The 15,238-nt window shown below is 47.6% G+C and overlaps 1 protein-coding gene across 2 annotated transcripts; it reads left to right on the plus strand.

Annotated features, from left to right (window-relative positions):
- The first annotated feature begins 101 nt into the window (after window positions 1-101).
- CD3H12orf65 (chromosome D3 C12orf65 homolog) lies at window positions 102-13,321 on the plus strand. 2 transcript variants are annotated; one of them, XM_030336239.2, is made up of 3 exons: window positions 102-195; window positions 10,759-11,069; window positions 12,756-13,321. In XM_030336239.2, the coding sequence occupies exons 1-3, from the start codon at window positions 129-131 to the stop codon at window positions 12,972-12,974; spliced, it is 597 nt and encodes a 198-aa protein (XP_030192099.1). In that variant the 5' UTR covers window positions 102-128; the 3' UTR covers window positions 12,975-13,321. The 2 variants fall into 2 exon arrangements, with proteins under 2 accessions (XP_030192099.1, XP_030192100.1); XM_030336240.1 differs by having other exon boundaries at window positions 116-195; window positions 10,030-11,069.
- The last annotated feature ends 1,917 nt before the right edge of the window (window positions 13,322-15,238 follow it).

Consider the following 15,238-nt stretch of genomic DNA (forward strand, 5'->3'; position numbering starts at 1 on the left):
AACGTACATGCCACGCTAAAAATAGCTTCCGCTCTCCGCATGCGCAGTTGGTAAGAATGAGCCCAGGGCAAGTGAGGGAAGCGACGGTGGGAGAACTGCGCGTGCGCAAACCCAGGAGTGCGCTTTCGATGCACCTTCTGCAGTGGTTCCTGTTACCCCAGAAAGTGGCGGGTGGGAGACCACGTCCGCAGCCAGGTAAGCGTCCGTGGAGCAGCCAGCCGCCTGTACGGTTGCCTGCGATTGTCAAGGACTCTGAAGAGAGGACTGGGAGCTAGGACGCCTGACTTTCCCAGCTTGCGGTCCTGATTCGTGCAACCAATTGACCTGAGACACCGCTGGCGGTGAGGTGCAACTTGTCCAGACACTGAGCTAAGTTTTCTCTGCACCTGGTTTACCCTAAGCTGCTGGGGGTCTTTCCCGGGGCTCTTCAAGGACTGGTGTGGGGAGGGGAGGACAGCTCACCGCCTTGGAGAAAACGGGTCCACCGAGGCCCGAGAAGAAATGGAAAGAGCTTCATTTACTTGTCCAACAGAGCTCTATAGATCTCTTAGCACGAAGCAGGTGCTGTTCCAAGCTGGCACATAGTAGGTGTCAGCATGGCTCTTGCCAGGCCTTTCAAGGACGACAAAGAATCTGTGCCCCTTCCTGGAGGCCCCACCATTTCATTCTCTCTGTTCAGTTCACTTTTTTTTTTAATATTTATTTATTTTTGAGGGAGCATGAGCAGGGGAAGGGCAGAGAGAGAGGGAGAGAGAGGATCCGAAGCTGGCTCCGAGAGCCGTTAGCAGAGAGCTGTGAGATCAGGACCTGAACCGAGGTCAAATGCTTAAGCGACTGAGCCACCCAGGCACCCCTGTTGAGTTCACATTCTTAAGACTAGTTAACCTTTAAGGCCAGCTCTTAGATTTCCCTCCAGGGTTCCTGGGTCCAAAGTGAAAGAACTTTGCTAGCCCTATCATGTAGCTATGGCTGAAAAGCCAGGATGGACCGTGAAATGTTATTGGCAGGAATGACAGATCTTCGAGGCAGTCCATGTCATCTGAGCTTCCTAACAATTCTGTCTCAAAGAGTAAAAATTCAGTCTGTGTCCAAAACCCCATCTGTATATGATAGATTTCAAGCTTAAATAAACTTAATCCACACCCGCCCCATTGTGTTAATCCATCTGTGCTCATGTAATACCTCACTAAAATCAAAATCAAACTAATTCTAAGCACATGGCTCTGACTTCAGTGGTATTTCAAGCCCACCAAAAAAAAAAAAGTTTTATCACTAATTTCAGTTGGTCATAATTGAACATAATTTCAGTTGTCTGTTATTTGAGACATTGTAGAATCTTTTTTTTTTTTAACGTTTATTTATTTTTGAGAGACACAGAGAGACAGAGAACGAGCAGGGGAGGAACAGAGAGAGAGGGAGACACAGAATCCGAAGCAGGCTCCAGGCTCTGAGCTGTCAGCACAGAGCCCGATGTGGGGCTCGAACCCACGAACCGCGAGATCATGACCTGAGCCGAAGTCAGTTGCTTAACTGACTGAGCCACCCAGGTGTCCCAAGACACTGTAGAATCTTTTACACTCAGAAGAACTGAGAAGTGTGAATTACTGAGACATCTCCAGGCAGACCGAGTTGTGTTTCCTTACAAGAAAAAATATTAACCCCAAAATTGAGTACTGGTGATTAGTTCCTAACCATGCAAGAGGCAGATGATCACTTATGGCTGCAAAATCCAATGGGTTCTGTTCAGTTTGAGGATGTAGGTTTTTGGGTTTTTTTTGGTTTTGGCTGTGTGGTTTTAGGTAACTTTTTATCTATTAATGTCCTAATAAGCCAGTGTATTCAGGAGCTACTATTCTGGTTAACCAAGTTTTCTTGGTTTTTTTTGTCGTTTTTTGTTGTTGTTGTTGTTGTTGTTGTTTTAATATTTATTTTTGAGAGAGAGAGACAGAGTGTGAGCAGGGGAGGGGCAGAGAGAGAAGGAAATACAGAATCCGAAGCAGGCTCCAGGCTCTGAGCTGTCAGCACAGAGCCTGACCAAGGGCTCAAACTCAGGAATGACGACATCATGACCTAAGCTGAAGTCAGATGCCTAACTGACTGAGCCACCCAGGCCCCTGTTTTTGTTTTGTTAATGTTTATTTATTTTTGAGAGAGAGAGAGAGAGAGACAGAGTGTGATCAGGGGAGGGACAGAGAGAGAGGGAGACACAGAATCTGAAGCAGGCTCCAGGCTCTGAGCTATCAGCACAGAGCCCAATGTGCTCAAACTCACGAACCATGAGACCATGACCTGAGCCGAAGTCAGACGCTTAACCAACTGAGCCACTCAGGCGGCCCTAAAAAAGTAGTTTTTAAAACCCATAGACATTATTTCTGAATGTAGAAAACAGAAGTAGAGGCTTCAGAAATTCCAGTAAATGTATAATAACTTCATCTAATCTAAACCTGCCACCCATCCTGGAGATTTTGCACTATTTGTGTGCAAGCTGACACCACTATTTTATGCCCTTTATGATGGTATGATTACTATAGGACTTTATCATAACAAATTGCTCAAGTATCTCTTTGACCTTGAAGGCTTCACACTGACAGCTTTTGAGCGGAGATCTTTTTTTTTTTTTTTTTTTTTTTTTTGAGCAGAAACCTTTCACGTTGGTGTGGATAAGACCAGGCTGTGCAGTCATAATGGCTGATAATAGCTTACAGCATTTGGTTTCTGTTAACCCTAGGGTTGCTACTCTTTGATTATTATGTCCAAACTGTTTGTCACGGGGGGGGGGGGGCAGTTCTCTACAGCAAAAAATATATATATATGAGGAACATTAAAACTTTATAGTTTAATTATTAAACATGAAATCGTCGGATATATATTTAAGTTTTTTCAGGGCACCCGGGTAGCTCATGAGTGATAGAGTGGTAGATTGTGAGCATCCGACTCTTGATTTCAGCTAGGGTCATGATCCCAGGGTTGTGGGATCAAGCCCCACGTCGGGCTCCGCACTGAGTACGGAGACAGCTTGGGATTCTCTCCCTCTGCCCCTTTCCCCTGCTCGCACGCTCTCTCTCTCTCTCAAATTAAAAAAAAAAAAAATTTAAATATAAATTTTTTCATCTTTCTTGTCCTTCACAGTTTTTCTTCCTATATGAGATAATCCCTAATGATCTTCATGTTTAAACCAGGACTTGCTTGGATGCAGGTGGTTTATCTTTCAATGTGAGCCTGCTGAGAAGTCACACTGTATTCGTGGCATCATAATTATCTCCTGGCACCTGATTTCATAGACCACAATTATGACCTCATCAAATAGCATGTCTTTGGTAACCTCATGGTTTTCAAGTACTTCTTAAATTGGACTGTACCAACTGAAATAATTTGCAGGTCACTGTTCTAGATGCCTTTTCACTCTGAGCCTGGCTGGCTCAGTTGGAAGAGCACGTCACTCTTGGGATCTTGGGGTCATGAGTTCGAGCCCCATGTTGCGGGTAGAGATGACTTAATTTAAAAAAAAAAAAATTTTTTTTTAAAGCCTATGAAACAATCAGTTTGCAGGTTAGGTTTGTGGGATAAGACCACAATTTATATGGTGTGTTAGTCAGAGGCTCTTTAGCGTTATAGTTTAGGGATCTGAAGTACTCCTAAGTGCTCAATGTTTGTGGAGATTTGTATTTTTTTTTTCTCATTGTAGGTGGTATCACTTCCACTTTACAGATGATGAAATATGACCAAAGTTGCACAGTGAGCAAATCATGAAGCCAAGACAGTGACTATAGGCAGTGTGGCCTTTCAGGGACAAAAAAATTAAAGGAAGAATCAAGAAGAGAAAGTTGAGGAAAATGAGCTAACACTTTTAAGGAGCTGGAGAAGGAACATCTAGAGATGTTATGAAAGGTGAAGGGAAAAGGGATAAAAAGAAAGCTGTCGAAATGATAAGTTTAGTTTAAAAATGGAATACCTGGGGCTCCTGGGTGACTCAGTCAGTTGAGCATCTGACTTCAGCTCAGGTCATGATCTCACGGTTCATGAGTTCGAGCCCCGCGTCGGGCTTGCTGCTGTCGGCAGGGAGCCTGCTTCAGATCCTCTGTCCCCCTCTCTCTACCTCTCCCCCACTTGCACTCTCTCAAAAATTAACGAAACATTAAAAATAATTAATAATAATAATAATAATAATAATAATGGGATACCCAATGTTCTTCCAAGATAAGTCTTCCTGAGTTAATCCCTTTTTCTCTTTATTTGTGTCAAATATGATAATATACTTGAAAAGTACCTTGAAAGCATCTAAGTCCTAAACGAATACAAGGTATCAATCATGATAATGGAGGCGTTGAGAATTTAAGAACATGTAGAGTGTTATTACTGCTGCTTTTTCATGTGTTTCTGCCGTATTTTAACAGTTGGGGGCACCTGGGTGGCTCAGTCGGTTAAGCGTCCGTCTCTTGATTTCGGCTCAGGTCACGATCTCACAGATTTGTGAATTCGAGTCCCACAATGAGTCCCACATCAAGCCTGCTTGGGATTCCGTCTCTCCCCCTCTCTGTCTGCTCCTCCCCTGCTCATTCTCTCTCCCTCTCAAAATAAATAAACTTAAAAAATTATAATTAAATAAACCGCAGGTGATAAAATTATAAAGTTCCTGTTAGATGCCATAAATAGAGGAAAAATCACAGCACTGCACACAAATAGGACAGGTGTCATTCTCTGTGGATTCAGAGTTTTCTGTTAAAAAAAAACAAAACAGAATGGGATGTTAGTGTCATGTGAATTGAAAGCCTTTCTCTTTATCTCCTTCATGAGTTGTCTCTTGAGCTCTGTTACGTGGAGACCAGACCTGGCGCAGTCCCCAGCTGGGCATTTCCTGCTCAATCTATTATGCTCGTCTTATTTGAGAAATAATCCTCTGCCAGCACTTCCTGTGAGTGAAAGGCACCTTATCTTCAGGGCAAACCCCCAAGCCCAGGAAAGGACTTGGTCTGTTTCAGGCCTGAGCCGCGGCCCCGTCGTTCCTTTCCAGGAGGTGCTCTAGCCCCTGCCAGGACTTCAGACACGCAGAACAGAGGGACAAGTTAGTTGGAGCCCATGGGAAACGGCTGCTTTTTTTTAACTCCCATTTTCCAGGGCGCACCGAAACATACTAGGCAACATGGATTATGATTAAGCATTTCTCAGAAAGTCATTCTCTCACTTAGCTTCTGGTGCCATCAGCTGGCCATTTTGTCCTTTTCAAGCTTCACCACCACACATCCGCCTATTCCAGCAGTCACCGTTTCTGGTCCCTCAGGATCGATCAAGTCATTGTTTCGCGACTTGTCACTTTCAGTCCTGTTACGGAGAGGGAAACAGGACCGTGACCAAGAAGGTTGTCGGCACTCCAGAATTCTGGCCTCAACTTCTTAAATATTACATGAGAAACACCAGTTTCTAGAAGCGTCTGTCCCAACAGATGAAAGAACTTGCTCGTTCCTGTGTCCTAGTACAGTGCTTCTCAGACTTTGGGAGTGTGACTCTGAATCACCTGTGGATCTTCATAAAATGCAGGTTCTCAGCTCGGAAGTCTGGGGTAGGGCGTGAGAGTCTCCATTCCTAACAAGCTCCCAAGTGGTTATGTTGCTACCGCTCTGCGGACCATAATGAGGAGAAAGATTCTGGAGCTACACTGTCTGATAGGGTAGATTTTGAAGACTTCATATAAATAATAAGGTGTGCATAATTTTTATATTGATTACATGTTGAAATGATATTTTGGCCATACCAGGTTAATATAGTAAGTAAAGTATATTAAATGTGTATCTTTCAAATATGTTAACATTCATTTCATCAGTTTCTTATTACTGTTTTGAGTTTATTTTTATTACTTTTTTATAAATGTTTTTAAATATTTATTTTTGAGAGAGAGCACGAGTGGGGAAGGGGCAGAGAGAGGGAGACACAGAATCCAAAGCAGGCTCCAGACTCAGCTTTTGGCACAGAGCCTGACGCAAGGCTCGAACCCACGAACCGCGATATCATGACCTGAGCCTAAGTCGGACGCTCAACCGACTGAGCTACCCAGGCACCCCAGTTTTGTTTTGTTTTGTTTCGTTAAGATTTTATTTTTAAGTGCTCTCTGCACCCAATTTGGGGCTTAAACTTCCAACCCCAAGATCAAGAGTGACATTTTGCACCGACTGAGCCAGCCAGGTGCCCCTTTTTACTGTTTTTGAGGTGATTACTAGAAAATTTAGAATTTCACACGTGGCCTACATTATGTTCAGGTCGGACAACGCTGTTCTAGAACACATTATTGGCGTTCTTTTTTCGGATGACCCCATTTCTCAGTCCCCTGGTTACCATTTCACATTCCCTATTAGCTCAAATCCATATGCATTCAGTTCTTTCTGTGAGTGTTTTCTGTTCCCACCATTACTGTCCTTCACACCTTCCTCCTCGCCATCTTTTCCATCGTCGTCCCAGGACCCCATCCAGTATTTAGACGCTCCCAAGAGCCACCACCCAGGCAGCACCTTTGCTCAGAGCTTTTAGCCATGACTCTCGCAGTGGGGTTCCTGGAGGCAAGAGCCTCACCAGGGAGCTGGTTAGGAATACAGAGTCTCAGGCGCCACCCCAGGCCTAATGAAGCAGGATCCTGGTTTGCAGGATTCCCAGGGATTTGTCTCTCTCAAGAGCTTTACCGGTTGCCTTTCCTAAAGCACCCTGTTCCCATTGAGCTCCACATCTGTTCTTTCATTTGGCTTTGATGAAGTCTCTCCGAGGTTGAGACAATATGAAAGTTGTGACTAAGAGAAAATAGTTTCTCTCTCTGTCTCTCAGAAGAATAAACAGTGAATTTGGGGCAAATGGCATCCGGAAGGGGAGTCCAGAGATTGAAATCCTATGACTTCCTGCAAATGGATTCAGATACCCTTATCTGTCTCGGAGGCACAACGGGAAAGGCATCAGCGTCCCCTTTGCCCGTCTCAGGAGCATTAATGCTGCAGGCGAAGCGAGCCTCGCCTTGCTGCGTCTGCTTTACGTCTGACTGTTGGCCGCAGTCACGGGCCACGTCCCAGAGCAGACCACACCACCCCTGCAGCTAGACGTCTTCCTGGGTTTGGGTTGGCCACGGAGGCCTGAGGCGGGAATGTGTGGCGGCTGGGTCCAGGTCAGGAGAGGAGGCACCTAACAGAATGCAGATTCCAAGTCTCAGTAATGAGCACGCCAAGGGACTCGGGCACAGTAACCAAGAACCACCGCTCTCTGTGGCATCTTCTCCATTCCGGGCTACAGCACGTGTCAGATTTCGGGGCATCTTAATTTCTCATTTATGCAACAGGCCCCCTGGGTTCCCTGAGACCCATGCCCGGCACATAGGAGGTGTTGGAAACATTCATTGAACAAATGAACGTTCCCTTTTGTAGAGTCCTAACTCCCGTTATCTCTGACCTGACCAAGTGGGAAGGGACTGGGACAGCGAGAGAGGCTTTAAGCCCAACTGCATCAGCCGTTGGGGGCCGAAGCCGTCAGAGGAAGAGCAGCACTGAGGCGACGCCAGGGTGGAGAGCCAGCCCTGAATGGAGGCGCACGCTCACAGAAAGGAACTGGGGCAAGCTGTCATGACTCCTGGTTTCCCTCTGCCAGCACTTGTTACCATTTGTCCTTTTCTCTTTTTTAATGTCACAATGAGCTCTAATTGAAGATGCTTGTATTGTTCCCCCAAAGACTTTGGGTTGCTCTGCAGGTATCACAAAAACTGAAACCCAATCCGTATTCTTCTCTGGGCTTTGGGGAAGCGGAACCACGGGTGAGTTTGTCATTTTGAGCAGTCGTTGGCGTAGAGCCAAAGCTCCAGGAGATACAACAAGTATTTAGAATCGTCCGATTGGCTGTTGGAATTAGCTGTTAAACAAAGCAGCCAGTAACTGAACACCGGGGGCCTTCGTGAACTCCAGTTGGGTGGGAGACCTTCTAGCGTGTGTGTCGGCTCTGAACTAGGACAGAAAGGTAGAGATTGGAAACACAGCAGGCCGGGGACAGAGCAGCTGATAAACGCACTCTCCTCTCCGCCCTTTGTCTGGGAGTTTTGCCTTGTCTCCGACTCTCTTCCTTTCTTTGTCCCTGCACTCAATTCCAAGGCTGCCCTGGCCGGTCAGATTTACCAACCAGCGGAAGAGAAACCCCAAGGGAGGCCCTGGGCTTGAGTTCCACAACAAATCTGATCCAGGGACTAGATGCTGTCTGGTACACAAAGGGATCTTGTTCTGTGGATTGAAAGCAGAAATAAGGGAAAGGGGAATTTTGGGCATCGACTCAGTCTCATTCACTTCACTCGGTTACAGGGGAGCGGATTCTTTGTTGCAGCAATTTCAGAAAAGCGCCTGAGTTTATGGGTTTATCGTTTCTCTGCTCCTGAGCGGACTTTGGAGAGACCTGACACACGATAAACAAACCCGGTTGTTGTTTTTAAGTGGCACCGGCACACTCTGTTTCAAAATCTAGCCCCTCGCAGCAACAGAGCATCTTGCCAATGCCACGCTAGTCCTCGCCCCCAGGGACTGACCTACACGCTGAATGGCGTACTTTTCAGAAAGAAGTTACGAGTTTAGGGGTGCCTGGGTGGCCCGCTCAGTTAAGCATCTGGTTTCGGCTCAGGTCATGATCTCCCGGTTTGTGGGTCCGAGCCCCACGTCGGGCGCCATGCTGACAGCTCAGAGCCTGGAGCCTGCTTCGGATTCTCTCTCTCTCTCTCTCTCTCTCTCTCTCTCTCTCTGTCTCTCTACCCCTCCCCCACTCGTGCTGTCTGTCTCTCTCTCTCTCAAAAATAAAACACTTGTTTAAAGAAAAGAAAGGAAGGAAGGAAGAAGTTACGAGTTTAGACTACAATGTCAGAGAATTGAAAATTAGCATTGGCATAAGGCTTGAAAAGCAGATTTCATTGTTTTTATTTTCCATAGAGGGAGAGAGACGAACACCTTACTGTCACTCTAGAGATGGCCAGTGTCATCTCAGGGCCGGCTGAAAGGACTACTCGGATAGATACACGTAAAATGACAGAAGTGCACATAGTTACAAGGCAGCAATGCCCAGCAGCATGTGTCTGCATTGAGCTTCCACAAAGCTAGTTGGAGACCAGCGTGGGCTCAGTGGAAGTCAGCAGCCAGACCTGACATCCCACGACAACAAAGGTAAATGAGCCAAGAGCAAGCCTGCAGGAAGTATTTGGTGCAGGTTAAGCTACTTGTGGCTTAGGCACACGCCACTTCCTACCTATGTTGGAGACCAGGGGCCATCAGGTGGAATTTACAGGGTCTCAAACGGTAAAAGCAGCTATTTAGAGTCTGAAAGGAAGCAGCAGTTGTTAAAAAGGGCCGCACATCCCTTTTTAGCGCCCGCGCCCTCTCGGATCAAGAAGCGTCAAGCAAGGGAGCGGCACACTCATAGTTCCCATAATCCACCTGAGTGACAGGAGTTTTGCTACAAATTGGTCTCAAAACAGATCTTTCCGGGATATATATATTTTTCTCTGATCTTTATGCCTGTGCAGGATGGGTGGAGAAGGGCTTATTCACCCATTTTCCAGATAAGACGGGCCCCCGTCGTGACTTGTCCCTGTCCGCATGGCGAGGTTACCGATCTTTGAAAGGAGCTAACACCTTTCAGCTCGCTCTGCCCTCCTCCCCTGGAAGCAAAGGCCCGCGGGACCACCATGTTCTAGGAGCTCCTGTCCATACTGTTACCTGTCAGCTGAGACACTTCAGCCTTCTGCTACGTCGAGAGCAGCTATTTAAATCCAGTGGTTCAATACTGCTTACTTGGGAGTGCCTGGGTGTCTCAGTCGGTTAAGCATCTGACTTCGGCCCAGGTCGTGATCTCACGGTTTGTGGGTTCGAGCCCCGCGTCGGGCTCTGTGCTGACGGCTCAGAGCCTGGAGCCTGTTTCAGACTGTGTCTCCCTCTCTCTCTCTGCCCCTCCCCTGCTCCCACTCTCTGTCTCTCTCTCAAAAATAAATAAGCGTTAAAAAAAATTGTCTAAATAAATACTGCTTTCTTTTTTTAGCATCTTCTGACTAGACTCCAAGCTCCATGAAGACAGAGGCTCGCTCTTTTCCGCCTCGCACCACTCACTACACCCCGTGTGGCATTTTGAACCTAACAGGCACCTTACTAAAAATCCGCTGATTTGATGGTTCCAGTAAGGAGCGCCACTTGGATCACGTTATTGGCAGTGCGTCTGAGGGAACAGATGTTCCTATTCAAATCCATGAAACTGGAAACATTAAAAAACAACAATCATGACATTGATTGATAGTGATATTTACCGTGTCAGACTGTGTAAGCTCAGCTATAAAATAGACTCGCATACTGTCGTTCTTTACATTTTCATTTCAAAGATTCTCAAACGTTGAAATAACGCCGCTTGACTCAGATCCTAATTCCTGCTTGATGCCCTGTATAATATTTCCTTAGCGAATTACGGCCCTCTTCTGCTGTGTGTCACACACTCAAAACCTCTCCTCCCTGAGAAAACGGCACCTCCGGGTGCTTCGAAGATATTTTCAGTCCATCATAAGAAAACATGTATCCGCTGGCAGGGAGCGTGCTGCTAAGACCACGGGAGGTCAACGCAAGGCTCGACGCTCTGTCTTTGCCAGTTTCCTAAATACCTTGGTGACGGGTGGGGGGCCGTCGTCTGAACTGGTTTCTAAAAGGTCGTCCTAGATCCCGAAGTGTCCTCTTGGGAGCAAACGCGTCTTCCTGAAAGGCTGTCTTTCTTCCTCCAACTCAGGTCCTCAACAAGCAGAGCTCCTCTCCATGAGTACCTCGGGTTTCTTTCGTTGGCCCGCACCGCTGGCCAGAATGTGCACGGCGCCGTGGGGACTCGGGCTTCGGGGGAAGCCAGCGCCGTTAGCCCCGGGAGCGGCAGTCACCGCGGTCCAGATGGCAGGCAGGAGGGACCGCCCCGCTCTGCTGCCTCCCCTGGATGAGCGTGACCTTGAAGAGCAGTTCGTGAAAGGGCACGGTCCGGGGGGCCAGGCAACCAACAAAACCAGCAACTGTGTGGTGCTGAAGCACCTCCCCTCGGGCATCGTCGTCAAGGTAGAGGAGGAAGCCCGCTGGGGGTCCCTGGGTTTCGGGGGGGGGGGGGCTTGAGTGACGGCGGTGGTGGGCTGAGGTGCGTTCTCCTCGCGGCCCGGTTCGGTTGGCGCTGCAGATCCCGCCTCCGGCCCTGAGGCAGAGCCTCAGAAGCTTCCTTCCGGGGGCCCGTGGCGCCAGGGGACACCTGCGGGCCTGGCATCCGGCAGGCAGCGCGGTTCTCGCAGAGCCGTGGGGTGTTCGCAGTCCGGCAGAAGCCGCGGGCTCCGGTCCCCAAGCAGCACGCTGGCCTGGGGTGTCTGCCCGCCGTCCCGGCCCTCAGCGACCTGGCCACGTCCCTCCGTCCCCTCTTGGGTAAATGTCAGTGACACCCGCCCTTCTGAGCGTGAGGTAACAGGGGCGAAGCCTCTCTAGCCCTCGGAGTAAACACGCGACGGCTGGCTGCCTGTAGGAGTCTTCCCTTTTTGTATCAAAACCAATCTCCGATCAGAGCATCACCAGCTCTCAGCACGGTTCGAAGCCCCCGGAAATACGGAAATGCTTTTTCCCCGTTTTCCTGGCTTGTAAGTAGTGGCCCCGCTGCCTCAGTGGAACTGGCAGTCCCTTCTGAGTGGCCCGAGGGGCAGCCCGGGCAGAGGAACAGAGGAGATGGCGAAGCCGCTGTTCCGTGTGCCAGCGGTACTAACCGCAACGACGTCCGTCACATCCACACGTGGTAGGCGCCGTGCAATGAGGCGCACAGTCTTTGTCCTCATGAGCCCTCCTGCCTTACCTTTTCTACAGTACAAGTGCGGAATCAGGCACAGAGAGGTTAAGTAACTTGCCCAAGATCCCACAGCCGCAGGCATCAACCGAGAGCAAGCCCACAGTCTGGCTCCGAACAACTGTTTTTTCACTGCCAAGTTTTTGAGCCAAGAGCCTATCAACTAAAAACCTCACTCGCTTTTCTTTTTTTCTCAATCGCTTTTTTCCTCCTTGAGAAACGGTGTCATTCATGAGCAACAAATAAAATTCTGAAACCTGACACGGTTTTTGTTTAACTATTTTATAACCTCACTGCAGATTCGCCTTTAGTAGTATGCTTTGACTCTGATTTCACAGGCTTTATCAGATAGCTTTGCAAGGCGCTCACCCTTCCTAACTCAGGTATGACATAATCACTGTTACGGTTGACTAATAATAAAGATGCTATCTCCCTCCTTGAGACAGAAGTTTACATTTATAAATTTTTCTAAGTTTATTTTGAGAGAGAGAGAGAGAACACGAGGAAAGAGAGGGAGAGAGAGAATCCCAGATTCCACACATCAGTGCAGAGCTCAACGCGGGGCTCAAATTCACAAACCACAAGATCGTGACCTGAGCTGAAGTCAGACGCTTAACTGACTGAGCTGCCCGGGCGCCCCCAGAATTTTACATTTATAAATGGTGCAGAGTGTTTGTTCCCTGGCCACAAGCTAGACATAGCAATTGATATTTTCAAAACTATTTGGGGACGTTATGTTACTGCTGTCATTGCTTCCGAACAAAGCAACGCTCTTAATTACAAATAATCACAGAAAAAGCCACATCATACGTATGCGGGAGGGTGGGGCAGGGCGAGGGCGGAGCAGAGCAGAGGCAGGAGGGCAATATGGTCTTTGTTGTGTCCAGAATGAACTTTTTCACGGTGTGAATTACTGTCTCTTGCAGTGCCATCAGACAAGATCAGTCGATCAGAACAGAAAGCTAGCCCGGATAATCCTACAAGAGAAAGTGGATATTTTCTACAACGGCGAAAACAGTCTTGTCTACAAAGAAAAACGGGAGGCAGAGAAGAAAAAGCAAGAGAGGAAAAAAAGAGCAAAGGAAACTCTAGAAAAAAAGAAACTCCTGAAAGAACTGTGGGAATCAAGTAAAAACGTCCACTGAAAAAGAATTAGAAATGCTTTTTTGTTTGTTTGTTTTGTTTTCAAGTAATCTCTACACCCAACGTGGGGCTTGAACTCGACCCTGAGATCAAGAGTCGCACGCTCCACTGACTGAGCCGGCCAGGCACCCCTGAAAGAACAGCAGATTCTGACTAAAGAACCTGCCAGATGCTTCCAGGGAGTAATGGTGGGGAGTTCTATTCCACCTCTAGCATTACTATAGTGTTTCTGTATTTTTAACCGACTTCAAATTTTAAATCAAAAATTTTTTAATGGCGGACTAAACTGGTGGATAGAGATACACTTTTTTTTTAAGTTTTATTATTTTGAGAGAGAGAGCAGGGGAGGAGCAGAGAGAGAAGGAGAGAATCCTAAGCAAGGCTCCACACTTACCACAGAGTCCAATGCGGGCCTTGAATTCACAAAGCATGAGATCATGACTTGAACTGAAATGGAGAGTCCAACGCTCAACCAAAGGAGCCACCTAGATGCCCCTAAATGTGTTTTTTTGTGTGTGTTTTTTTTAAGTGTAGGGGCGCTTGGGTGACTCGGTTGGTTAAGCATCCAACTTCAGCTCAGGTCGTGATCTCGCGGTTTGTGGATTTGAGCCCTGCGTCAGGCTCTGTACTGACAGCTCGGAGCCTGGAGCTGCTTCGGATTCTGTGTCTCCCTCTCTCTCTGCTCCTACCCCACTCACGCTCTGACTCTCTCTCTCTCTCAAAAATAAACAAATATTAAAAAAAAAAAGGTTATTCATTTGGGGTACCTGAGTGGCTAAGTCGATTGAGCATCTGACTCTTGGTTTCAGCTCAGGTCATGATCTCACAGTTCGTGGGTTTGAGCCCCACGTCAGGTTCTGTGCTGACAGTGCAGAGCCTGCTTGGGACTCTCTCTCTCCCTCTCTCTCTGCCCCTCCCCCCCACTCTCTTTCAAAGTAAATAAACTTTAAAAAATACTATTATTAAAAAATAAAAGTGTATTCATTTATTTAGAGAGAGGGCACGTGTGCAAGTAGGGGAGGGGAAGAGAGAGAATCCCAAGTAGGCTTTTTGCTGTCAACGAGGCGCCCAACACGGGGCTCAAATTCTTGAAATGCGAGATCATGACCTAAGCCAAAGTCAGACGCTCAACTGGCTGAGCCACCCAGGCGCCCTAGAGATGCACATTTTGAGAATAAAACTATAAAGAGACACACAGAAGTCATTACTATAAAAGGACAGCAGCTACTTTTTGTGGGGAGGAAGGGGGTCGCCACGAGGTGACACTCAGAGGGGTGTCGGATGGCTGGCGGTAGTTAGAAGGATGTCACCATATCTTTTTAAGCTACACATTTGTGTATCTTGTTTTATTATCAAAAAAGAAAACATTAATAAGGTCCATTTTGGGGGCAGGGGGGAACTGTGGAATTGAGCCAAACATTAATGGCATTTAGTGCCACCGTTCATCCACTGGGAGGTCATGGCTAGGTGATACTTGACATCCCTTAGCTTAACGTCAGGCTAAGAGAATGAGAGAAAACCACGTGGAGAAAGATGTACACGTCAGTAAGTTACTTGCCCATTTACCCCATTAACTTAATAGACTGTATGTTGCCAAATATCCTCTCTGATGTCAAAATACACACAATGGGGGCACCTGGCTGGCTCAGTCAGTAGAGCACGCAATGCTTGAGGGTTGTGAGTTCGAGCCCCACGTGGGGTTTAGAGCTTACTTAAAAAGAAAAAAATATATATATACCCGACATTCCCTAGGAGTTGACTTATAAGTTGATTTACGAGATGAAGGCCCAGAACCTGATTTGTTTGCGAATTTGTGCAACACCGATCACTCAAGCTGCATTTGACCCTACAACTGTTTGGGGTTTTTAGGCATGAGTAGTAGCTTGGCTTGTCAGAACACATCTGGAGTTCACGCATAACACAAGTAGGGGGAAGAAGCCATGAGGCGAGAAGGCCCATGTCGCGGTCTGCAGTCAAAACCAGCCCGTTCCGCAGGCACAGACGGCACGCCCAGTGCACGGATCCAAATAAATTTACCTTTAAGGCAGCCAGGTGGGGCTCTTCTCACCTTGGAGTGACCTGGTTTGGAAGTTCAAGCGGCATCCAGGGCCCTTCCCCGTTCAGAAGGCGGCCAGGTACCTGCAATGGCACACGACAAGCCGGTAATGGTGGGAAGGGAAATGGGGAGCCGTAGACAGGAGAGACAGAGGCTTCAGTCTGTCTCCTTTCTCGTACCTTCCGGGACTTGCCGTCACGTGCACGAAAG

Source organism: Lynx canadensis, chromosome D3 (assembly GCF_007474595.2).
Source record: "Lynx canadensis isolate LIC74 chromosome D3, mLynCan4.pri.v2, whole genome shotgun sequence".
Taxonomy (NCBI): Eukaryota; Metazoa; Chordata; class Mammalia; order Carnivora; family Felidae; genus Lynx; species Lynx canadensis.